The sequence below is a fragment of the Gouania willdenowi genome, chromosome 19 (genome assembly GCF_900634775.1).
Source record: "Gouania willdenowi chromosome 19, fGouWil2.1, whole genome shotgun sequence".
NCBI lineage: Eukaryota > Metazoa > Chordata > Actinopteri > Blenniiformes > Gobiesocidae > Gouania > Gouania willdenowi.
The window spans coordinates 147615-174812 of NC_041062.1; the positions used below are offsets into that span (position 1 = coordinate 147615).

The 27198-nt window shown below is 37.1% G+C and overlaps 3 protein-coding genes across 4 annotated transcripts; 2 read left to right on the forward strand and 1 right to left on the reverse strand.

Moving 5' to 3' along the window:
* The first annotated feature begins 40 nt into the window (after positions 1–40).
* On the forward strand, positions 41–2869 carry paqr4b (progestin and adipoQ receptor family member IVb). Its single transcript, XM_028476545.1, has 3 exons — positions 41–632; positions 1414–1632; positions 2359–2869. The coding sequence occupies exons 1-3, from the start codon at positions 437–439 to the stop codon at positions 2790–2792; spliced, it is 849 nt and encodes a 282-aa protein (XP_028332346.1). The 5' UTR covers positions 41–436; the 3' UTR covers positions 2793–2869.
* Positions 2870–5455: 2586 nt separating this feature from the next.
* Positions 5456–13121, reverse strand: pelo (pelota mRNA surveillance and ribosome rescue factor). Its single transcript, XM_028476054.1, has 13 exons — positions 12887–13121; positions 10706–10798; positions 9791–9941; positions 9594–9684; positions 8568–8731; positions 8356–8416; positions 7812–7973; positions 7693–7739; positions 6982–7055; positions 6846–6917; positions 6643–6717; positions 6512–6543; positions 5456–5805 (listed from the first exon to the last, which is right to left on the reverse strand). Exons 1-13 carry the CDS (start codon positions 12925–12927, stop codon positions 5711–5713), a joined length of 1158 nt encoding a protein of 385 aa, XP_028331855.1. The 5' UTR covers positions 12928–13121; the 3' UTR covers positions 5456–5710.
* Positions 13122–18108: 4987 nt separating this feature from the next.
* ppp1cab (protein phosphatase 1, catalytic subunit, alpha isozyme b) lies at positions 18109–25608 on the forward strand. 2 transcript variants are annotated; one of them, XM_028476023.1, is made up of 8 exons: positions 18109–18249; positions 18337–18523; positions 19670–19801; positions 20330–20560; positions 21285–21389; positions 23710–23933; positions 24464–24598; positions 24676–25608. In XM_028476023.1, exons 2-8 carry the CDS (start codon positions 18469–18471, stop codon positions 24769–24771), a joined length of 978 nt encoding a protein of 325 aa, XP_028331824.1. In that variant the 5' UTR covers positions 18109–18249; positions 18337–18468; the 3' UTR covers positions 24772–25608. The 2 variants fall into 2 exon arrangements, with proteins under 2 accessions (XP_028331824.1, XP_028331823.1); XM_028476022.1 differs by having other exon boundaries at positions 18116–18523.
* Positions 25609–27198: the final 1590 nt, after the last annotated feature.

Here is a 27198-nt window from a genome sequence, read left to right on the forward strand (position 1 = left end):
TAGAGATATGTGTATTTATTTCCTACAGAAACATGTTTTATTTTGGTGCAATAATCTGTTTATTGTACAGTATGCGAGTGAATAAAAACATTTGAAGAATTGTCCTTTGTACGAAGCATATGCATCATAAGATGTGAAACAGGTGATGGTAAATGACCAGTATATGTAACTTAAAGTGAAATAAGACAGTTATGTATTGTGAACTTGAGCTGAGATGGTTTTAATCCCTAACGAGGAGGCACATGGCTTGTTTCTTGGATTAGCCCAGATTAGCGATCACCGCTGCGTGCTGATTGGTCCAAGTGAAAGCATGCCACTTGGTCAGCTCAACAGGTTGTTTCCTTTGCTTGGAACGACACCTGTCCAGGGATGGGAGTTCCCTGCAGGCCGGGGTGAGTTTTTGTGTCTCCTCTGAGGGATTTGGACTCTGCACTAAATGAAAGGCCAAAGGGTTGTGGAAGTGGTAATGGTGCTTTATAAAGGACCTCGGCTGTTGGCGCTCACTAAAACTCCTCCTCACCTTCAATTCAATAAGTTTGTGCTGACGGGTTACCGGCCGGTGTCCACGGCCCAGGAATGTCTCAGGAGTCTGTTTTATATGCACAATGAGCTGGGAAACATCTACACACATGGTGAGTGCACAAATAATCCCACAATGCAATTCACCCCATCCTGCCTGAGAAAACCACTCCCTGAGTCATTGTGGATGTTAACGTAATACAACACTTAAGCAGAGGTGTCGGCACATGTTAACTACTCTCACTTGTGGTCAATGACTAGTCTACGTAATGAGGATCTGTGGTATTAGCTTTAATCCCAGCCCCAGATACTGTATATCCAGCAGTTCTCGGTGTTTAGACACCGTGTGTGTTGATTAAATCTGTAAAATAATAAAACTGATGTTTTACACTTTAAATAAAGGAACCAGTGGAGAACTTTAACAGTGATCTTCCTCTGCATGTTGAGCAGTGGTTCCAACCTTTTCAGGGTCGTGACCCAATTTTTGGAATCAAAAAAATTTCTGAATTCCAAGAATTAGTTTATGATCATCTTTGTTACCAAAAAAATTTAGTGATTAGTGACGAACTACTTGTATATCATTTTATTTGAACTACATTTACATGTGAGAAAGTTCACGTATAAAATCGTTATTTGATATTGTGTGAGATGAGCTAATTTATAAATGAATGTTAATTTTTAAATATTAAAAATATGATTTTATTCGATAATGTTCTTTACCAATAAATATACATTTCAGATGATCCTACATGGGGTCACAACCTAACGGTAGAAAAACGCTGATTTAACACGACTGATGTGCTTAAAAAGTGACGGTGAATGGTTCTAAATATAATATATAAAACACAATTATTTCACTTTGCAAAAAGATCGTTTACCTTTCTGTTATTCCAGGCATTCCTTTGGTCCTCTTCTTAGTGCTGCTGCCTTTCAGCATCCCCTGGATGGAGGTGGAGAGTGTGTGGATTTGTATAGTCCACTACATAGCCTGTCTCTGCCCCACCATTGGCTCAGTCATCTACCACGTCTTCATGAACCACGTGGGAGGAGAACATGTGTACGACACGCTGCTCTCCTTCGACATGTTTGGGGTTTGTCTGGTCAACACACTGGGTAATTTAAAACGCTCAATGAATTTCAGTCTATACGCTGTTGGTTTCTTCCTGCCTGTTAAGAGCGATTAGCTTTTTTGTTCCTAATAGAAGCTCAGGATATCATTAGACTGACCTCCATATTCACAGAAGTCTTTGCAGAAGGTCAAAGCTACTAATTCCTGCTTAGTCATGGTTCATCTTCAGTCACAAACACAAATATCTCAAGTTAAACCAGGATAACTTCATTTTGTTGTTCGTTTGTTGAGACAAACTTTTTTCAGGATATTTAATCTTCCGACATGTTTCGACTGCCAGCTGTCAGTCTTCCTCAGAGGTGATTGCTTTGTTGTGTCCCTATTAATTCTTTCATAAGGAAAGCATCTACTGATAGCTTTCATGTGTCCTACTATTTCAAACAATTAGAAGTTTTATTTTGAAAATTCAAACTCCACTATTGACTTCTGTGCAGGTTTTCAAATGGACCCATGAGTCTGTTTCTAATCATTTATCTCCTATAAAGCTTTAAAAGTGTCCACAATGGTTAACGTAAGAAAAATAAAATTAGGCTGTGATTTAGTTTCAACTTAATTCCTATAATAAAATAATATTATTAAAAAGATGAGGCTAGTGCTAAATTACAAAGCTAAAATGATTTTATTTATGTATTTTAGTTTTTAAAAGTATCCCAACAGTAAAGCAGGCAGTGGTTTTCCCCCCCCCCCCCCCTCTCTCTCTCTCTCTCCAGGAGCTTTGCCCATTATTTACATCACCCTCCTTTGCTACCCGACTATGCAACAGACGGCCATGCTGACCTACATCCTCCTGTCAGCCTATGGGATCTACTGTGCCACCACAGCTCGCACTAATGTCCTGCGACTGCAGGCTTTCATCTGGCAAGCTCTGTTTCGCTTCAGCCTCTTCCTGTTCCGGGTTTACGGCAGCGGCGTGGGAAGCCCACACTCCCTACGCCTCTTCATCATCATGGACTCTCTGGCTGTCGTTGGAGGTCTAGTCAACATCATCCAGATCCCTGAACGCTTTAGTCCAGGTCTGTTTGACAACTGGGGAAACAGTCACCAAATAATGCACGTCATGGTAATTTGTTCTATTGTCTACCTGCACTGGGGAACGCTGGAGGATTTAGCTTGGATTAAGAGCTACCAGTGTCCTATGGAGTGACGCCAGGAGCATGAAGGTCACTGACACGGTTAGAACTGAGAGGAAAGTAAGAGAAGATGCACTTTAGCCCGGTTTAGTTAAAGGGATTCCACTGTTTTTACAAGTTTGTCCTAAAATCTTTAAAATGAAAACACATTATTATGCATCATATTCATTTAATTACCTTTTTAACATAGAACTACTTTACATCATGAAATCATGTGATTGATGATGTCACACGGCCCCACTGCCTGTAAACATTCCATTGTTTTCTATTGGAGTGAATCATTCAGCCTGATTTATAGATCATTTCGTAACTTTTTCAGTCACAATAACTTGTGCTGCTTTTGGTTTCTCTAAATAATCAATCAAAGATGTCTTTGTAACCCTCTTTGTAGGACAAAAACAGTTGTGACCACAGGGGGCGACAGCAGAGAAGAAGAGCTCTCCTAAAGGCTCCAGCTCAAACTATGTGACTCGTGCAGAGTCCGTATGTTCTCAGCTCACGATTCATGTTCTCACACTGTACGGACGACACCATCTGACTGTTCACACTGTACGTTCATACACGACACATCAGGATCTTGTTTCTGGAAATACAACGTACAAATTAGAAGAAGAAGAAGAACTCTGAAACGTCACCATTAAAGCAGACGAAGAAGAAAAACCCAGAAGTTAAGACACTCGCAAATCTCAGCAAAAACATCTTTAAAAAAGAAAAGATGGTGATGTGATGGACAGACGTGGACAGTACAGTCCGTTAATTATACAGCGATCCTATGGTGTTCGTGCATGTGCAGTGTGAACGTTTACGGTAAACCGGTCTGTGGCATTGCTTCAACTGTGAGATACCCTCATGTGGAGCGACTGGATTTATTACATGTTTGATTTCCTTACCGCCTACGATTGTTGATCAGGAGCTGGTTGTGAGGTGTTCATCGCTTCTCGTGACACCATGTATACTACACCATGTACACTACACCGTGTACACTACACCGTGTATACTACACCGTGTACACTACACAATCTAGCAGAGGCTTGCACGATCCCAAGAAATAGATCAGGTGTCGAAAACCAGCTCAAAATTGGCCAAAAATCACAGTGTATGCCTGCCTTAAGGGACCTTTACTCTCCCTTAAACAGTGCGCGGCTGATGCTCTGATGGCTGGAGTTAGCGAGTAAATCACGGACTGTTGAAGACACACAAACATTGAGAACCAATACCGTCCCGTGACCACTAGGGTTGGGTAGGCAGGATGTTGCAAATCCAGACCATCAATGACAATTCCATGTTTCTGCTGGCAAGTGTTAATCTAACAAAATCAACATCATAAACACCATTAAAGAAACATAAACAATTATTTAATATAGCCTCCATACTCTCCAACAACATATATCTCATGACACGACAGCACATCTGTTGTTTGTGTTGGAAACACAGAAACATGGAGAAAATGAACAACAACAACAACTCAGAACATCCTCAGTGAGGAGCATCCACAAAGTCAATCCTTCCTTTTGTTCCATTCACTGTAGAAAGTACCAACAATGTTCTGATCTTAGCTTTGCTGAAGCTCTGGTAGCTCAGGTGTTGGTCTCCATCTTTTAAAAGATGTTGTTTTTCCTCAAAACAAAGTTTCTCTATCATCTCTAGTGCTGTCATCCTGACTGTAGTGTTATCCCGCCCACTAGCTAGAGAACGTAGCAGCAGCCACGCTGGATCAATTCACTAATGCACTGTGAACGTATGTATAGCATTTAGCATAGCACGGTTACGTCCAAAGGCAGCGTAGAGAGCTGCCTTTAGATGTAAATGATCATCTTGGGGAACTGACTGAGCATGTGCAAACACACACTATGGGAACAGAGGCAGAGCAGGAATGTGCTTTTGGAGGGGGTGTGACCACCTCTTGGCTCCTCCTCCTCCTTACAGCGGAGTGAGACTGTGGAGCGTCTCTGCCGTACCAGGAAATAGCAATGTTTAGTAAATTGGGCTATGAAACGCACAAAATGCTGACACTTTCAAACTTATTGGTACTGTAGGATATTGGAAATATCAACTCACCCTTGGGTAGGCACTGCCTACCTTGACTGCCCACGTCACTGCTGAGGATAGGACTTTAAACAGTCCCTGATTCTTTAGAGCAACCAAAAGCAGCACAAGTTATTTTAACTGAAAAAGCTGTTAAATGATGTAAAATGTTACTAAATAATCTATAAATCAGGCTGAATGTTTCACTCCAATAGAAAACAATGGACGTTTACAGGCAGTGGGGCCGTGTGACATCATCAATCACATGATTTCAAGATGGAGGAACACACGTTCTGAAACTGTAGTTTCATTTTAAAAAGTTAATTAAAATATGGTGAATAATAATGTGTGTTGTTAGACATAGATCTACTAATAAGGACATTTAGAATATTTTAGGACAGATTTGTAAAAACTGAGGATCTTTTAACAATAAGAATGATCTACAGTGTTGTAGCTGTGGAAGTTAAAGCTTTACTGTGTGAACCAAATAATCCTGAGCAAACTTGATTTACATGCAGTAGTTTTGGATAATAAAACCAAAACTAAATTGTGTTTAATAAATGATTTATTTTTATAACTTGCTGCAGTCTATATTGTATCTTCTGCATTTCCCCAGAAAAAGGAACCACAACACACGAGCAATCAGACAAAGTTAAATGCCAAAAGTCGTTATTTAATTGAGATAAACTGTATTTACATTTGAAAAACAAAGTCAACTTTTTTCCCTCAATGTTTTCTGGTTTTAAGTTAATTTGCATTATTTATGAACACAGCCACGGTTCGACTAGAAGCTTTAATGCTTCAAAAGAATTAAATAAAATGAAGGAAATTAAAATAGTTGAAACAAAGCGAGGGACTGCACACGCAGAATATTTCATTACTAACGTAGCAGCTTCAAATGTGTCGTTCAGTCCTCATCTGAGCTGCTCTCATCCTCAGGCTCTGATAGGTCGGCGATGGGAAACCGCAGGATAGCAGCGACTCCACTTAGCTGAGTCAGCTCTGAGGAGTGAAAATCAATAAAAAAAAATCAATAAATATGCACTGAGGGTAAAGTGTAGTGTACTTATAAAACGTGACTCATATCAGCTGCTGACACTCAATGTGTTTCAAAAATGGTGGAGGAGGAAAAAGGCCTGATAGTAGATAACAGATAAAAGAGGCATGAGCAGCACCACAACTGTTAAATCAGGTTTTATTCATTCAGACAATTTACTTTGATCTCTGGACATGTTTTGACTGTCAACTGTCAGTCTTCCTCAAAGGCTTCTGCTGATTGCTTTGTGTCCTTGTGAGTTATTTTCCAGCGTGGTCAACTTGACAGTTCTTTCAGTCTGGCCACGCCCCCTGTCAACTAGTGTGTGGGAGAGTGAAAGACACAGCGAGCAGCAGATGCCTTTGAGGAAGACTGACAGTTGACAGTCGAAACATGTCAGGAGATCAAAGTAAATTTCCTTAACCAGTTGTCTGAACGAATAAAACCTGAACATATTATTAAAAAAAGACAACGTGCTGGAATGAATCAGCTTAAAATGAGGTTTTAAAAATTCCTTCTATGTTTTGGGCCATTTCTCTAAATATGAAAATGGAAACTAATCTAAAAAATGTTATGAAATCTCAAGTCAATAATAAATATACAGACAAAAACTAAATCGTTTCAATGACATGTAAATGAAAGAAGAATGTGTTAGCGCTGTATGCTACTTACGTTCACCAGACACATGAAGGCTTGAAAACATTCTGCACAAAAAAAACAAGTTAGCGCATTAGCTGGATATTTTATCATTAACATCTACCAGTTATTCATTAAACATGAAAAGAGATTATTATTATTTTTACCTGACGTTTCCACCATTGTCTCTGACGTTGTCCACCAACCGAACGTAGCGACTTCTTGTTGGGATATCCTGATGTCTGGTGGAAACAGAAACAATACCCAACACGTTATTGGGAATATTGTTTGTTCACACATTCTGTCGCTTTTACAAAATTAATAATTATTAAGTTTTAAATATTGTCCTGCAGAGAGTAAGAGTAAATACCTGAACAATTTATCACTTATTAACAAAGTGTCGACAGCGAGGGCCTCGGCTGCTTTCTCCACGTGAGCGATTCTGTGAACATTTAAAGAGTGATCAGATATATAGATATATAGATATAGAGTGAATAGATGCTCACCCATAAAACGCTCTGTCAGGCTCGTGCTGCAGCATCTTATAGAATTCTTCCAGGGCTTTCACTTCTCCAGCTGCCTGAGAGTTTATTATTTATTTTGAATGAATGAATAAACAAATCTCAACAGAAATCTCTATAAAATAAGTCCATTTCAATATAAGACACATTTCATTTGTTTGACGAGTGGCAGGAAGAAGCCTATGCTTGTCCAGTCCTACCTCCGTTCTTCATTAACTGTAAAATCCAATGAAATAAACTAAATTAACAATACAAATAAATACTCCAATTGATGCTATTAAGAAAAACAGAACAAAAACAAACAAAATGAACATCTGTGAGATTTATATTCTTCATTTCTGTACTTTTCAAAGATATATCTTATTTTAAACTGCATTATATTTATACTTAAGTACACATACTTTTTAAATTAGTCCAAGCTGTTGTTTCAAGTGTTTCTATGTTTACAGGTAGCAGTTTATTTTTTGCTGTACATATTATCTGTGCAGTTTTAAATTCTACCAGATCCCCAAACTTTAATGTGTGTGATTTTAAAAAGTGAACAGTTACTATTCAGCTTCAGCTCAATAATGTACAGGAAGCCACAGAGGTCAGAAATAATACATGTAGAAATCTATTTTTGGGGATTAATGTCAGCAATGACAGGATTCATACTTGTGACATATAGATTAAAAAGTGCCAGGATTGATGCTACACCTTTGTGTCCGACAGCCTGCTCGTCACTGCTGGGTCTGAGAGGATTTCTAAAAAAAAACAGATATTTAATGTGTGTTCTGATGAGATCAGATGTTATGTGTATGACATCAGCCTCCTACCTTTGAGGGAATATTTATGACCCGATGAGGAGTGAACCAGCATGAATTTAGGCCGATTCTCCAGTAGCAGCTTATTGTCCTGTCGCACGGCCTCTTTAAAGAGGTACGAGATGAACTGGTCTTTAACGAAGCCTGGACTTCCCACCAGGACACACTTCACCACTACAACAAAGTAAAGACTATTTACAGGACAACTGAACATAAATAAAATTGATTAAATTAAAATCTGTTTTACAATTACTGTTTTATTCTTATAAAATTGTTTACACACTAACACACAAAACTAAATAGATAAGTAATACATTATTATTGTTAACACACGAGGCTCATTCATCCCATTGTTTAATATTTGGTATTTAGAATCCATTATAGTTCTGATGTTAAAATCAGATCAAGCTCAAAATGTACATAAAAATAACTGTTTAAATCATCACAATTCAGTAAATGACACTTGACAGGACAACGATAAAATGTGTTATTGTAAAAAGGTGAAACTTACGACATCTTATATGTGACAGTGACTCACTGTTGAAACAAGTCTTACCATCAAAGTTGATGTGGCGAATAATTGCTTGCATCACGGCCTCGTAGAACCTCTCCAAAGCCTGAAACAAAGACATTATTCACTAACACTTAACGGTTGGTTTTCCAAAAATCTACTGTATGTTGAAAATTTAAGATCAAATTCCAAACAATCAACAATGCATTTAATTGTAATGACCAGTTTAGGTTACTTTAGTGTAAACTGTGAGGAACCTTCTCGTGCTGAGTGCAGCTCCCTCTTCTCTTACGAGGAATTGTAACTTCCACTTTGGCTCGAAGCAGAGTCATGGCGGGCGTCACCAGCACAAGGTTGGCCAAACCCTCCTGCATCACCACGGCAGCAACATCAGCCTTCTGTGCTGCATCGCACGCCTGCTCTGAAGACACACAGTGACACCATGATTAGAATTAGAGGAGGCATATGTAGATATATGTGTGTGTGTGCATTTTCTGAGAAAATCTCACAACATATTAACATCTTTGTAAAAATAGGAGACAGATCAATGGTAAACAGTTAAGGAACATGTCACCAGCCTGTGCAATAATATTTATAGTAACAAAATGTGACTGTTGACCAGAAAACAAACTGTTTACACTTTCCATAATCTGGGAGAAAGAAACTGTATTTGTTCATGTTGCACCACAAACAGAACATTTTTTCATTGACTGATGAAGGTAAGCTACAGCTGTAGCCACAACCCTCCAGACACAGACACAAAACATTGCTCATTTGTGGTTGAGGCATAATTTATGATTGAAAATATTGTTTGTAGTAAAAAAAAAAACATTACTGAAACTAGTTCACCACTGGGAGCAATTCAGGGTTCTGTCTCTTGCCCAAGGACACTTTGGGATTGAACCCCCACCTTAAAATAGTAGACACTTCCCCACCCCTTCCATTGTCCTACCCTAACTCCCTCTTCCCTGTTCCTGTCCCCTCACCCAGGTGTAACGCTGTTAATAAATAATGTTTCCTTAGGGACTGCTGCTGATGCTGATGTATTTATTTCATGATAATGATAAAACATGCTGAAGTGTATGTAGTGTTAGCTTTCAACAACACGTGAAGACAAGGTAAATAAAAAATAGATGATGAGCAACTTGTTAAACTGGACAAAATTGTGTGCATGAGAGTTAATACAGGGTTAATAAATTAATAAATAGCCTCTTAAACAAACCACAGTATTTATCTGTGCAGGTTCCATGGGTGTAAAAGGTAATCAGGTACTGTTTACTCACCAATTCTATCCAGCACAACACTGTCCCAGCTCTTTTTAGCCAGGGTGAACTTCCTGTTGAGCTCCAGCTCAATAGTGTGGTAAGCCCCCATCTGCAGGGTGACACACTTTATTACTAGCATAGACATAGCGTAATAAACCCTAACCCTTTACACATAACGTGAAGAACGTACAATGTGCAGCTCAGAAATCTCACACCTTGACATACTGGTTCTCTTCCATGTTGGTGCCCTTCACTCTGAGCTGACAGGCCTGGGAGTCAAAGTCAATGGTCTCCACAGATAAAGTGAGAGTTGTCCGAACCCTGGAGCTGCCCACACTTCCTGTAGCTGACTCTGTCTGCACCTTCCTGTGGGAGTGGGTACATATGTGCATCTACTGCTTTTCATACGTAGAATAAAACATGTCTTTAATGATCCCCACAAGGGAAATTCACTTTTGCAGCAACACAAAAATAAATATTAACAGAGATAATAGTGCAAATATATAGAACTGTAGATCAGACATAAATGAGAAACAACAATGTGCAAATGACACTCAAAGGATTTGTGTTGGGTGGGTGGTGGGGTGGGTGGTGGGGGGGTCAGTGTGGTGATAGTTATTGTGTTAAACACTGGTGCTGAACAGTCTGATGGCAGTGTGTATAAATATATACATATAAAAACAAGTTTATTTTAAGATGTTTTAAAGTGCTCATTTCCATTAATTTAGTGGTGGAGGTAAACATTACTCAGTGGTAGAGTGGGTCATCCAATAACTGAAAGGTTGCGGTTCAAATCCCGCTCTAGCCAAGTCATTGTTGTTGTGTCCTTGGGCAAGGCACTTCACCCACATTGTCTAGTATGAATGTAGTGTGTGAGTGAATGTTGGTGGTGGTGGGAGGGGCCTATGGTTCATTATGGCAGCTTTGCTTCTGTCAGTCTGCCCCAGGGCAGCTGTGGCTACAATAGTAGCTTACCACCACCATGTATGGAGTGAAAGAATAATGCACATAAATGTAAAGCGCTCTGAGTGTCTTTGATAAAGCGCTATATAAAATCCAATGGATTATTATTATATGTACGGTATCTTAATGAGGTTGGAAAGCATGGAGGTGGTCTTAGTGGGGCTCACCTGATAGTGGACGCTCTCAAGCTGTCCCCCACTTGCAGCAGGTTGTAGGTGTGCCACATATCCTCTGCCTCCTCTGGCATCAGAGTCACCTGACTAAGTAACACATGTTTTCATCTTCAGATGATCAACACTTCATGATAGCTTAGTCAATATGTTATTAAAAGTAGACAAGCATTAGCATTTTTGCTACATACAAATGCATGGAATTGAAACGGCATTTACTATTTTATCAAAAACCAGTTAAAAGATAATATTGTACTAAAATAATCATAAATAAAATCATTATTTTAAATATTTCTTATCAAATTACCAGATGAAATTTGATAAACTGTAGAACACTTAAACATTAGAGACGAACTGTCAGATGAAATCAATCATATGCCTTTAGTTCAGTGGTTTCCAAACGTTTAGTGCCCATGGTACACCAAAGTAAAAACCTATTGTGTAAAATATCCTTTATAACACGTGTTATTACTCATCATGTACAAGAAAGCGTTTCCCTCTCACTGTTTCTCTATTTTAATGATGTCCTACAGACTTTGTCACAGTCTTAGAATTCCTGCCTGCGTAACCGTGGGAACAGCGAAATATTGCGTTCTCTCTCTTTTTTTTTATTTAAAGAACTGTTTTTTTTAAAGAATAGTTTTTAGGTTTAGAGTTTGCCTCTGTTTTATGAAATTAGTGCATATACAAAGTAGTAAATTAAAATACAATTATGTTAGTTTAGTTGTATATTACAATAATAATAATGTACAAATTCAGGTCAGTACATTTAATTTGGTAAAAGTATATTTTAAACTTTTTTTTATTAAATCAATGCAGGTAATAATGTGTAAAATGAGTCATTAACCAAAACAGAAAACTATGTCTACTTTTATAACCTGAAACATTTTTCCTTATGTTTATATCAATTATAGATATTAAAATTAAAATTTAACAATTTCTCAACAGAAATACTTTTATATTATACTATTTTCATACATTAAATATTTTCACTATGAATTTTTTTAAAGAGAAATGTGCTATATTTTAAATACTAACTTATTTTATCCCTTAAATACATAAACAAGGTTTTAAAATAATTTTAAACTATTTTCCTTTTCTCATATAAATGACTTAATTAACTCAGCAAATGAATTATAAAATGATGAGTTGACATTTTAACAGTCCAGTCATTATGAGATCACCAGTAGCTCTTTGGTTTCACTCCTGTTCCTGTACGTATTGTTAGTTTCAGATGTTCTCAGCTCTGTTGTTCACAACCAGAGGTGGTTTATAGAGTGACTTTCTCATCATGTGATTGGCTCACCTGTTGAGGTGCACCGCAGAGAATCATACACACACACAGAGCAGTATGAGCACACGCCGGCGTGCGCTTGGAGCGCCGCAAGAACCCAGCATTACGCGCTCGGAGCACTCAGGCAGATCGGCGCAACAGTATGGTTGTCACAAAATCCCACGGCACACCTGGACTTGCCTAAGGTACACCAGTGTGCCGTTTGGGAACCACTGATCTAAAGTGTGTTAAATCAGGGCAAAGTCTGAAATTAAGCATTATTCAAGTGATTTGTTTTCCTGTAAGAAGTTATCGCGCCAAGAAAAACTTGATAAGAAACTGCGAGCTGGGCCTTCTCATCCAATGCCTGTGCCTGACCCTTTGCACACCATACACGTGTGCTTCAGAAAGAATGGTCTGAATTAGGAGTGTTTAATATTAGCTGGTATATGCTGATATTGTCCAAAGCTACATTTCTGATTTCCAACATTAACTGATACCGTTTAATGCACCAATAATATTGCCCATTGCAACTCAGAATAGATCATAAACATAAACTAAGTGAAAAGCTTGTTTTAAAGTGTTCCAGCTGTTAAAACTGCAAATGGATCCAAACTTTAAAACAAACATAACAATAGGGTGTCATACACATGGTTAATAACAGGGTTAATCTACCTTTACAGTAAAAAGCAAATGCTAACTCATAACTTAGAAGTGTCAGAATACTTAATACTTTTTACACTTTAAAACATCATTAACAGAAAGTGTCATTAAATCTGCTGCGTGTCAACACTAACTGCTGACACACACTAATTAATAATAATAATAATAATAATTAATATAGTCAGCAGCTACAAACAGCATGCTAGGTAGCATGTTAGCATTAGCCACGGTAGCATACTCACCCGGCACTATCTTTCTCAATGTCTTTATGAAGCAGCTTCATAGTGAGGCGGTAGTATGGTGTAAATAAACAGGAGTAATAGTGTCAAACAGATGAACTCAACCCGGTTTCACACATGTTTATTTCTCTGATAGAGAAATTAAATCATCCTTTAGCTCAGAATGAATCACACGGAGCATGTTGCCACTAGGCGCTGAGAAGGCTCCTATCTCCTTTCCTATTCACTTTTCCTTAACCCCGTAGATGACGTCACGGGGTTAAGGAAAGGTGCGTCACGCATAAAACAGTCATAAAACAGGAAAAGGCCGTCACGTTTGTTTTGACAATCAGACACACGTACACTAGGTGACGTAATATTGTGAATGTGGTGAAGGTTAGTGACGTCTGTCGTGGTGAAAAAACTCCACATTTCCTTAAATGAACTAAAACATCATTTCTAACACTTTCCACTGATATAATGTCATAAATCATAAGGTTTGAATGTAAATCAAAGGTAAAGAGGTTACCATGGCTACGAGGAACTAAAGGTAAACTAAAAGAACGTCACAGTGAGAATGGTTGATCACACTCACCTTCTACTCACTAATATGAATTATGTATAAATAAAACATCATGTGGATAAAAATGTCTCTGATCCATATTTCTATAACCACAGTGTCTGTTTTATATTAATTATAATCTGATTATATGTCTAACATATAATAATATATGAGTTTTAGATTATTTATTTAAAGTTGTTCAAGGCATAGTATTGCATTGGTAACTTGTCTCCATTTGTTATCCTCTATATTTATCCTTTATCCTCTATCGATCCTTTATTTATTCAATATCCTTTATATTTATCATTATTGTTATTATTGTTGCTGGTTTGTTTCTATGTTTTTTGTCCCACAAACCAACTACAAAGTCAAATTGTTTTAAAACTGTACTTGTCAAATAAAACTTCTAATTTTAATTACTTGTCGATCATCATGAGTTTCCGTGAGAGCGCGGGTGTGTGTGTCCCTTTAAATGTTGTCGCTGCAAGGAATTGTGAGTCAGCATTACCTCGTCTCCTTTGGTAAAGGATGTATCAGTGTTTCCTAGGCTAAAGGAGGTTATAAAGGAAGCATTGAGCCTCTTTTCCTGAGCTAAAAGAGAACTAGGACGTTCTTTATCATGGGCGCCACTTAAACACTTCCGGGGATGAAGGAACAGTGGATAGGAAAGGAGATAGGAGGGAACAGTGGATAGGAAAGGAGACTTGTGGGTACTCCGCCAGTTATATTTCCTAGCATGCACTTTGAACACGCACATGATTCCTTTATTATTATTACCATTTTGTCAATTTGTTCTTTCCTTTTCTTCTTCACTTATTATTATTATTTTTCAATTATTATCATTAATCGTTGATTTCATAAATGCATTTTTCAACTTCATTTTTGTACCATTAATAGCCAACTATTCTTCTTCATCTTAATTTTATTATTATTTATGTGGTAAAGGGCAGACAAATCACACACACACGTTTATTGCATTTACATTTTTTAAATTATTTATCACCAAATGTTTTATTGGTTTATAAAATAAGTAATATTTACAACAATGACATCTACTCAATAATACATATTATTTTCTTTGATGTTTACATACTCCACACTGTTGTGCACAATGATGTCAGGAAGTTTGCTTTGTCCCAAAACCACGAGTATGCAAAGTCCGCGCTTGTGCACTCACCAAGTTTGTTCTCAAAGTTTGTTCCCACGAGTCCCACGTTTGTTTTGACGATCAGACGCATTTACACTAAGTGACGTCATAATCCTACGACCGCGTCTCCTTTCCTCAGCTTAAAGAAAATTTGAACGCTCTTTTATGATGGCCATCGCGCAAACACTCCAGGGGTTAAACCGCTGTAAAACTACACAGAAGAAGAAGAAGAAGAAGAAGAAGAAGAAGAAGAAGAAGAAGAAGAAGAAGAAGAAGAAGAAGAAGAAGAAGAAGAAGAGTGGATAGAAAATGAGTTAGGAGGCACCGTCATGTCTATGGTCGCAACTCTCTCTCTCTCTTTTTTTTAATCTTTATTTAAATACATTAATACAGAATTACATTAGTCTAGAGCAGAGCCAGGGGGAGTTTCAAATAAATACATTAAAAATAGAGAATAACTGAATGGTTTTACAAGCTTTCTTATTTTTGAAATCAAAGATGGTTTTGATGTACTGTTCTGTTTACTTACCAAAAGCAATAAAATAAGGTTTAAAGTTACTAAATTTGGCTTTGTAAATATGAAATTTCCCTAAAATGATCAACAAACGAACTATGTATATTTCTTTGTTTTTTACTTTTGTTGTCATAGAAACCAAACAGTACATCTTTCCACAGCAAAAAAAAAAAAAAAATGAGGGACACGTTTATCAGCATTGTATCGGGATAGATCTTTCCAGAAAGTGGGGGTGTAGGGACATTTCTAGAACAGGTACACCATTGTTTCTGGACATGTTCCACAAAAACAACAGTTAACACATACAGTATGTCAAGCTTAAACCTAAGGAGATATTGTTGAGCAGGATAATATATATTTATGATTCTGAAAGAGACATCTCTTACTTAAAGAGGTATTTGTAAGGAAGGTTCCAGATGTTTCCTTGATTCAGACCAATAGGGAACAACATTAGGGGTACTGGTGACCTCTCTTTGGAATAAAGAGTGAATGTTACGATTATTATTCCTTGTTGTGACAGTGAAACATACATCATCAACTAAGGTCAACTTAGGGTCCAAAGCTGCTAAACAGTCTGTTTTTTCAGTCCGTTTTAAGAGAGTTAAAATACCAGATGGGATGGCATTCATAACAAATGTAAACTCTTTTGGGGTGATTGAAACGCCAAAAGTGTGAAGGAATTCAGAGTAATTCAGCAATGTTCCATTATCAGTTAGTAGTACTAGAATTATGTTATTACTGAACCACTTTATAAAATAAAAATGTATTCCTGAACTCAATGAATGATTATTCAAGATGAAGCACCTATGTGGGGAGAAATTATGTTTGTAGATTATTGACCATGCTAAGAGCAATTGTTTGTGGAAATGAGATAAAATTAAGGTATTTTTTCTATTTTATAATCACACAGAAGTAGATATTCAAGACCACCAACCTTAGAGAAAATATAGTGAGGTATGAAATTCTATGTAGATGTGGGATGTTTTGGAAAATGCTTTATCCATTATTTAAAAAAAAAAAAATCTTATTAAGGATTGTAAAATCAAGAAGGTGTAGACCACAGCGTTCAAAAGTGTTCATAATAACACATTTTTTCTTGTCTTTCCAGATAAAATCAAAAAGTAAATTATTAATGGAATTACAGATCTTTTTGTTGACAAACAAGGGGATAATTGCATATGTAAGACATAATGAACCTTCTGCCTTTGTCAACAATATTGGTCCTTTAAAGGACAAATCTCTGCAGCCATTGATGAAGCTTTTTCTTTGGCTTATCGCTAATCAAATTTAAGTTCACAGAGCATCTCTCCTCCACATTTTTCATGATAGTAATAGATAAGTCATTTTATCTTTGAGTGGTGTGTTGTAAACCTGGGAGGTGTCGCTTTCCTTAAGGGAAAAATATGCTGAAAATAATTCTATTGTTTTAACAACAATTGGCACTTGGCTGGCATCCAACTCTCTCTCTAAACGGCTCTGGACTCAGCCATTACGTCACGGTTACGTCAACGTTTCCAAATCCAAATGGGAGTTTCCAGCCCATACGTTCTTTTTACAGTCTATATGATTCAAACTGTGTTGTAACAGCTTATATGGAGATTAATGACAAGGATTTCTACAGAATTATATTTGATAAAAAAGGCATTGGACAAAGTGTGAATGATAATGTTATGTTTAAAATTAATAGTAGTTGTAGAAATACTTTACAATTTTACGCAGTACTACAAAAAATTGGTAAATGATGGCAATTAGGGCAGAAAATATATTTGAATAGACTCATTTTAAAGATGGTTTCGAAACAGCAGTCGATAAACTAGTAGTTTTTCTTTTCTTTTTTTAATGAATTAAACTTTTTTTAACTGAAAATAATGCGACTTAACAGAAAATGTAGTCACCCACTTCATTGATCCATATGCAGGCACCAACATAAGAATATATAAAGACAATTATGGCCAGCTAAAAAATAAATAAAAAAAATACAATACTTTTTAAAAGGCATGTCCAGAGGATACACACAGAAAAACAACATCTGTACTGTCCATCAGAGCAGGTCAGTGTTGGAACAGCCTTCCAACAGACATAAGAGAATGCACGACTTATAGCTCTTTTAAAAAACAACTTAAACATCATCTTCAGGTCAATCAGTCCTGCACTCATTTTAGCTAAAATGTCATTCGTATAGTTTTATATATTGTGTTTTATATTACTTTATACTGTACATTTACCTGTGTGACCTGCCATGGGACTAAATATGTAAATTAACAGCTTTGCTATAATCTGGCACATTTACAATTTGTGTACAACTTGTATATGATTGTTCATTGATGTGTGTTAAAAATAAATATTAGTCATAGTGTCACATAAGATAGCGCTTTATTCTTCCCAAAGGAAATATAAAATAAGGTGGGAAAGTCTGAAATTTTAAGATGGCATTTTGCTGAGAATGTCTTTAACAGTTTTATTATGATTACTTACTGCTAATGCAACAGTAATACCGTTCCAGCAAATACATCACTAATGAAAACGCTTTGTGATATTTATTCATGTGAAAGACTAGATGCTTTCCACCGCTGACAACATATATTTTAGAAATCAGATGATAAATTAGCTAATTTTAAAACCAATAAATCGATTATAAACTATTGTCCTGTACATTATCCCCTGTGTTCACCCAGGAAATGAGAATGTACACAATCTGGCAACAATCGATGGCGTAAGTCTTTTCTTCCCAGCTTGCTCACTTCCGTGGGTGTCGCACTACCGTGTATCAAAAGCAAAGCTGTCTAAACAAAACATTCACCCTTTTAGCAACAAGTTGCAATAATCTAGCTTTATTGAGTCAAATGACCAAACAGCACAGGAAACAACTACCATAGCCGCCATTCTGCCGTTCTGGTTTGAGATAAATCAATGCTGACTGCCATTTGAATCAGCCAATCAAAGAGAAGAATACATACTCCAACCCGCCTCCATTCAACAAACTAACCAATGAAAAGCCAAGGAGGGCCAGGACACTTCCGCTCAGTCTCTTTGAGCTAACCCTTTTTTGTCGATCGATGGCATGGTGCTAGTAGCTCCGGCAGGAACACCGTCTCAAGAATAATAATATTAATAATAATAATACACACGTAAATTGAATATTCAACAAAAACTAGAAGACCAATGTGAGTTTTTGCCGTACATTCCCGTCATTTCAGTTACAATATCCAGCATTACGCCTCAGAGTTTGAGGTTTTCTATTCTATCCCAAGGTTAGCGAGCTAGCAGGCTAGCGATAGCTAAAAGCTAAACTAGTTGTGCTAACGGGAACTCGGCGTCAAGTCAACAGTCGGCGCATCTATAACAGAGGATTTAACATCATCACATCTAACAAGTGGAGTAGCATGGCAGAAGCTGACAAGTTAAACATCGACTCCATTATACAACGTCTGCTGGAAGGTAAGAGGCAGTGTTTCGCTCGTTATTCGTTGGCAGAGGTAGCCATTTTAGCTAACACAGGCTAGACAACGATAGCCGCCCGAGTGTGCGCCGATTGTTCTCTCAGCGCAGTGTTTTATCGGTTTGGTTTTTAGCCGTAAACGACCGAAATCACGACATTGCATTTTCCTGAACTCAGTTACAACTTCTGATTGAATTCATCCTTGTGTAGTTCTAACATCATTATGGCACGATTTGGTAGAGCTGGAATATTGTGTCTTTTATTTGCTTCTGTCGTCTTCTAATATTTACACTTAATTGACTTTTACAGTATTCTATCATATCCCACAGTCTTTATTAATAGAAGTAGCTTTTCAAAAGTTACGGTTTAACCTTTAAATCCTGGGTAGACTTTACTTGAGGTGAAAGAGGGATTACATGGGAAACACTTTTCTATTTTTCCAGAAGTGCACTTTTGAGCAATAAAATGAGCTGACTAATGTATTTACAAAATATTATCCACATTTTAGGCAAACACCATTCTAATCGACGTATTTATCTTGTTTTTTGAACGATAATCCCATTCTACAACAGTTCCCACAATGTTGGCAGCATTAATATTTTATATCCATAATAAATTATTTTTGAAGCATCTAAAGTTCTTTTCACTTGTTTTGTTTATTTTGGTGTGATACCACTCACCATGTTGGGTATAACAACTTAAAACAAAATTAATTGGTACATAATTGCTTCTCAGAGGAATAATATTACTCACAGCATTTCTTTTTTTGTTCTCTGGTGAAATATAAATTGCAACACATTTTCTGCACACATCACAGCATTATAGCACAAATCAAACACATACACTTCTAAATGAATGCCTCAGACAAAGGAGATATAATTTATTATGGTTCATCACTGATTGTAAAACTACTTTTTCACACTATAATTTATTGTACACTCCTGTATTGAATGTTGCGTGAAATCCTTTTTTAGAGATTTTAGATTTTTCTGCCATGCTTTAACACCTAACCATGCAATTTACATGTATTCAGTGTAAAAAACAATCTCTAAAAATAATCTTTCCTAACATCTCGTTAAACTGAAATTAACACAATGTTTTTACCAGAGGCTCTTATTTTATTACACTTTTTCTCCCCATCACAGTGAAAGGCTCCCGACCTGGTAAAAATGTTCAGCTGACAGAGAATGAAATCCGTGGACTCTGCCTCAAATCCCGGGAGATCTTCCTCAGCCAACCAATCCTGCTGGAGCTTGAGGCGCCCCTCAAGATTTGTGGTGAGGCTTAGTTTTTCCTCTCTAAAGTCGAGGGAATTCTCAGAGTGATCACACAGTGTTTACAAACACTTGAGAGGTTGGGTTGAACTAATTGGGGGAAAGCTTACACCCACAATATGCTGTACCTTCACATGACACGGTGCCAAATATTTTCCAAATCGGTTTTTGACTTCAAACAGAAAGTCTTAATGTTCTTCAAACAAAGAAAATGCAAAGCCTGTGACCTTGCCATGCACACGACTGGAACATTGACTTGCAGGTACAGTGCTCTGCTGTTGTGCACTGTATTTTCCTCCAGGGACACACTGGTAAGATCAATAACTGCTGGATGGACCATTCAACATTTGTCCTTTACATTCTACTAATGGAGGTTGTTCTGAAATTATTTGTACCTACTTCTCCAAGTGTACTTTCAGGTATTTATTCCTAAAACAAAAAATGAAATCAACTGTTGACCAGTAAACAGTGTTCTTATTAATTTGTTAAGCAAATACCAGCTGATAATAATCCTCCCCTTTCTCTCTACAGGTGATGTTCATGGACAGTACTATGATCTTCTGCGGCTGTTTGAATACGGGGGTTTTCCACCAGAGAGCAACTACTTGTTCCTCGGGGACTATGTAGACAGAGGCAAACAGTCCCTGGAAACCATCTGCCTGTTGCTGGCCTACAAGATCAAATACCCAGAAAACTTTTTTCTGCTCAGAGGAAACCACGAGTGCGCCTCCATTAACAGAATATATGGCTTTTATGATGAGTGTAAGTGGAACATACTGTACATTCTAGCTGTTGCTTTTATAGGTCAGATAACAGTGATGTGATAGAGCTTTATAAAGCTTTGTCATCATTCACTTTTATTAAGCTCACTTTTTTTACTTTATAAGATGTTGATATTTAAATTAAGTTAAAAAGAGAAAGAATGGGAATGATTATGAGGCAGTGAATTGTTAATTCATTTAGGGTTTTTTTTTTAACTTTATATAAAGATACAGGTTTTGTTTTGTGTATTGACTTGTTCTGTGGTGCATGTACTATATTACATTTTTAATGCATTGTGGTCACACACTCAATGATGCTGCACAGTGTTTCTACTTCACTAGACTGACTCAGGTGGTTTTTACATGTTAATTAAATGCCACATTCTACTTTTTGTTTTGCTTTGTGATTTTCTAAACCTAAAAATGTCTTTGTGTGACAAAAAGTATGATAAAAAAGAAACGCTAATTTTCTCAGCTAAGCAACGTACCAGTTGTGTGCCGTACTTTTGTGTTGTGTAAAAGCTGGTGGTAAACTGACTCATTGTAACAAAAGCACACAGTAACCTTTCAGTGCTTCAGACTGTGATTAATCACATGCTTCGTCCCTCTATTCACACAGGCTGATTATGTAAAGTCTGCTTTCATTGTGATGCAATAGGCACAGCTGATTTTATACACCTTAAGATAAGATTGGAACTGAACACTTTTTGTGTTTTTCCCCACAGGCAAAAGGCGATACAACATTAAGTTGTGGAAGACCTTCACTGATTGCTTCAACTGTTTGCCTGTTGCAGCCATTGTAGATGAGAAGATCTTCTGCTGCCATGGAGGTATCCCCCTCAGCTTTGATGTTTCTGTTCACGGAACCTATTCTTTCTCATGGCACACACTTTCAGATGCACATCCAGTTCCTAGTTCTGTTAAGAGACAAACTGCTGGACTGTATTCTTTTATTTCACCAAAACAATCACTAATTTAAACCTCAACTTATCCAGGATAACACAACGAAAGACTAGCGACAACCAAAGTCTGCAGCATTCGTTTCATGCCTATGAAAGCCACTGTATAAACACTGATTATCAGGAGGGTAAATTCCACCTCCTGCTTCACAAGTATGAACATTGCATAACACAGAAGGAATATTGCTATGATATGGTGCTTACAGAGGTGTCAGTGTACATGTGAAGAAAGAATGCAAAGTCAAATCAATTTCTATACCAGTTTTTCATGCTCCATGAAAAACATTGAAGGCATTTTCTTTTTAATGGCAGTGAATATTTCTAAAGCTCTAAACCAACCCCACAAATAAATGTCTTCATTTGTCTAGACTTGCAGTTGTACTGTTGCTACATTCCTTCAATGTGATTTAAAATCAGTGGGTTGTAAACCATCCAATTTTAAAGGTTCATATTCTGATATTTTTCACCATCTCCATTTGTTCTAAGAACACCAACAACATAATATTTGAGCTTTATTTTCCTAAACCCACCTGTTTTCTGGAGTTTTAGCCTCTGAAAAGTCACTTTCTGACAAATTCTAAAACTGTTCTGTATGAGTGGGCGTGTCTATAGACAATGACTCCACACAACAGCTGATCACTAGCATCTTTCTTTTGCTATTGTTGTTTTCAGCCCAAAAACTGCACATTACAATAAAACCCATGGATATTTAAGCAAATATTGTGATTATGAGTCTAGGGCTGGGCGATATGGCCTTTTATAAATACCGCGATATTTTTAGGCCATGTCACGATACACGATATATATCTCGATATTTTGCATTACCCTTGAATTAACACTTTGATGCACAAAATCACACCAGTATGATGATTCTATATGTCTACATTAAAACATTGTTGATCATACTGCATTAATATATGCCAATTTTAAACTTTGCAAAAAAGGGGATATCACAACTAAGTCAAAGTTGACATAACTGTATTTATTAAACAGTGAGTGGCTCAAACATAAAATTGTCAACAGAAAGTGCACGTTCTGTGCAAAATTGTCACAGAGACATTTCAAAACAAGACATTAGTGCAGGATGCAACTCACATGGCATTTCAAAACACAAAATTAAAGTGCACTTTTTGTACATAATGCCACTACAATATTTTAAAACAAATAGTGCCCTTTTGTGCATGTTGTCATTAAGATGACATTTCAAAACAACACTAAATTTAAGTGCACCTTATGTGCATAATGCCACTAAGATATTTAAAAAAAAAAAAAAAAAAAAAAAAGTCCGCGAGTTTAACGGTATGGTCATTTTCAACACCGCACAGACTACAAGCTGCGATATATCGAGTATATTCGATATATCGCCCAGCCCTATATGAGTCAGATAAACACTGATGAAGTGTATGCACCGTGCAGCTGAGTCAGCAGCTTCTAACACTTAGTGGAGCTGCTATGTTGCTTTACTGTCATCATCTCATGTAGAGATAACAGGAATAATTCATTCATGGTGACAGTCAGAACTGCTGAGTCACAAACAGTGTTTCCAGATTCGTGGTTTGTGTTTATGCTGTTTCTAAAAGAATGGGCGGGTTCTGAGCTGATCTGCCAACACTGATTCCTAATTTTACTTGTGACGTCACAAAAGCAGAACATTTGAAACAGAGCAATTTTCTCTGTGTTATAAGACTTACAGACCACAAATGAACGACTGGATTGTTTTATTTCACATTTTGTGTTCTGGTGCACACGTACGTTACCCCATATGTGATTAAAAAAAAACTGCAAAAGTAGATTTTTGTAATAAGTCCCCTTTAAGATAAAATTATCTAAACTGAAGTTGGATAAACTGTATGATTATTATTTTAATTGTCCAGTTCATATTTCTATTATATATATTTCATGTAAATCTGAATAGGGTGTATGGGGTATAGATGAGGCCATATTTACCTTTTAGTCTTTTTCACAGGCTTTTTCTTATCAGGGTCACAGGTGCTGAGTTTTATTCCAAATAATAAGACACATTGATGACAAGTCAATCATTGGAACATAAAACTAATCCTGATGCACATGTTTATTCCTATTTAGCCTTAAGCCTGTCATGAGACTGTAGAGGAACAACTTCTGGATAACTTGCATCATATGCAAAGCTTTTCATGTTTGTGTGACGATGTGTCCTGGTTTCTGTATCCAGGCCTCTCCCCAGACCTCCAGTCCATGGAGCAGGTGCGACGGGTCATGCGTCCCACTGACGTGCCCGACCAGGGCCTGCTCTGTGACCTCCTGTGGGCCGACCCAGATAAGGATGTGCTGGGCTGGGGGGAGAACGACCGCGGGGTCTCCTTCACTTTTGGAGCCGACGTCGTCACAAAGTTCCTTCACAAGCACGACATGGATCTCATCTGTCGAGCTCATCAGGTCTGTACCACATCTTTATTCTGTTTAGGGAACTTATTTATCTTTTTAGAAAAAATAAAAAGGTTGTGGCAAATAAAAGGAATAAAATGAATCTTTTGTTTTTTTAACTGATTAAAAAAAATCACGATGTGGTCTCAGGTACTTTATTTTTTTCTTTGACACAAACAATATTTGCTGCCGTTGCTGTGGAAGTCCTTTAATAGTTTGAAGAACAATGTAACAATCAGTAACTTCTGCTTTGTGTTAGAAAACCTGCCTGTGATTGCACTGAACCTTTTAATGCTGGAATATTGATCCAGTTTCTCTTATTTTATAGATTGTAGCATATTTAAAGGACAAATGGCAACTTTAGAGAACATTAAAGTCTGAGTGAGACTTAAAAGCAGCTCATTTACAGACTGGAAATGGCGAGGAGGTGTAGAGGCAGGCGTGTGTGGATGTTTGTCAAAACTCAACAGAAAAATAAGTTTTAAAATGTTTAACGGCAGAAGAAGGAGTGTAACTAGAAGTCCTAACGTGTGTGTTTTCAGGTGGTTGAGGACGGATACGAGTTCTTTGCTAAGAGGCAGTTGGTGACGCTGTTCTCAGCTCCAAACTACTGCGGCGAGTTCGACAACGCTGGAGCTATGATGAGCGTAGACGAGACCCTCATGTGTTCATTCCAGGTAAACGAGCAGAGCAGACTGATGGAGGAGAGACTTTGGTCTCACGTCTGTTATCGTTTCTTTCTTTGGTTTTTTAGATTCTCAAACCTGCAGACAAGAAGCTGTTCTACAGCGGTGGGGGGGGCATGGGCTCTGGCCGCCCAGTCACTCCTCCCAGAAAAGCCAAGAAATGACACCAGTAGTTTGATCTTGTTATCTCCCAACCCTTCCTGTCTCTACCTCTGTCCTTTCTTTCACCAAACAGCCAGAAATCAAACCTATACCCAGGGCTTTTTCCTTTTTTATCTCTACTTCTTAACACATTTAATGTTCTGAATTGTATGAGTGAATGTGTGAGCGAGCATTGAAATCATGTGTACATTTTGTGTGAGAGTATTAGAGATTTATACTTTTCCCTTTTGCTCTACCACTCTCTCTTCTCGTGGAAAGGTTGAAACCACAGTGTCTTTCCGTACAATAATTTGACTGAATCTGCTTCATGGTGGGACGTCGCTGTTTGAGTTTAACAGTAACGCCCTACCAGCAGTTGGTGTGTGTGTGCGCGTGTGTGTTCATTTGTGTGCTTGCTAGCATGTCTGTGTGGTTACTGGTGGAGGAGAGTTTCCCATGTCCTCTGTACTGTAAAATCTCAAACGCAGGTGTGTGCGTGTTTGTGAGCACTAGAGTGTGGATCGGGCCACGTTTTTTAGTCCCAACCCGACCCCCAGTTCTAAATATGAGTGACCCCGTCGGGCTGGGTTTGGGTATCATCCTCTGTTGTGAGCACATGTTGGAGTGCATGCAGCGTTTTACCTGTTTGACACGGAACGTGTGTGTCACCTGATTAAAGCAAGCAAAAGCTAAACACACACACACACACACATGTGCACATGACTCTTCAGATTCATATGAGCCAGAGCTGTAAAAACCCACACAGTTTAGGTTTGTACAGATTTGATTACTTGAAAGAGATTTTTTGTGAATTCGTTTTGTAGTCTTTCATCAAGTTGACCAATAAAGCGTAAATCTGAGCTGCTTTGTCTCGTGTGTTTTATGAAATTCTTCCTGAATGTTAACACAGATGAACAGATATAATAATTCACTCAAAGCTAATTATAGTTTCCTAAAAATGTTAAAATGAAAGGTGATAAATAAGTTCTTGGTTGTGATCATTAAAATGCTTTTTAATTCATACATTGAAACAAATCAAAGTGTTTTTGCAAAGCTTTTTTTTTTTTTTAAATATAACTTCAACTATGAATGTTAGTTTCCTTTAAATACAAAATGTTTTTCTAAAGATAATAAAAACTCAACCTTGTACTTAATTTGAATATATTGAAATCTACTGTAACTTAGGATATATTAAAGATGTGTTGTTTGAGGATTTTAACATTAAAATGTTTTTTATGCCACAATGAAAGAAATACTTGAAAAATGTAAAGTGTGATTACCCAATACATCACTGTGTTGGTATATATATATACCAACACATTATATATATACTGTATATATAAACAATCCCAGGCTAAAGTTCAGGTTGACACCTAGATATTCAAAGATATCATATTCATAGTGAAATTTCTATTTCAGGTCCCTTGAAAAAGATTTAAATCTCCATGAGAATTTTCTCCCAGTTCATAAAAGGATAAAATGATCATACATTTTATGTAACTTCTACAGTATGTATGAGCACAGTTATAACCTGAAACCACCACCTCAGTCATCTACAAGCTTTATGCACTGTTTACATTTAGCGGTTTATTCTAAGTCATACTTTAAATAATAAATAATAATGATGCTCCTGGATCAGTCACAGCTGAAAAATCACATGTGTATCTATTTGTTCTAAATGTGACCAACCTGATCAAATAAAAGTTAAATCAATAACTGAAAAATTTACTATTCATACTTTGAGCTTTCTTTTATTATCCTCAAATATTAATAACAATCTGATTTCAGGGATATTTACCTCCATAAAGTTCTATTCAGTTAATCATTGACCAAGTTTTAATGTCAGACATTTTGTTTGTTGAATCTATAAATAATAATAATGATAATGAAACATAACCTGTTCTCTAGCGCCACCATCAGGACAAACTGAATAGTTTTCATCCTAGTCTTGAGCATTAATAAGCACTACAGTATGAACCCTATTGGTTGTGGTGATGATATGACCTTTGACCTTTCCTGCAGCGCCACCATCAGGTCAAACTTTTATTATTAGTGGATCTGGAAAAAAAAAAAAAGTAAATTTGTTTTTGAATGTTAAACATTGAATGGGATAAAAACTGTTGTTAGACTGAAACAAACTGAACTTAACTCAGCCAAGGATAATAAGAGTTAAAAGACCTTCATAAAGAAAAACCTCTTTTTAATCAACCTGCTTATTTTCAATAGCAATAAATATCAAGAACATTTTAAATCAATGTAGTTATAAATTACTCAGACGTCTTCATTTACAGTGTTGTGTTGTTTTTATCCACGTGGAGGCGCTGTTGTATCCGTTACTTCACTTAAAGACAAATAATAAACACACACACACACACCAATAAAACACAGCACTTTCATTTCCCCCAAAGGGAAATTATCAGTTTGTCTCCCTTTATGAAGTATTTATGATG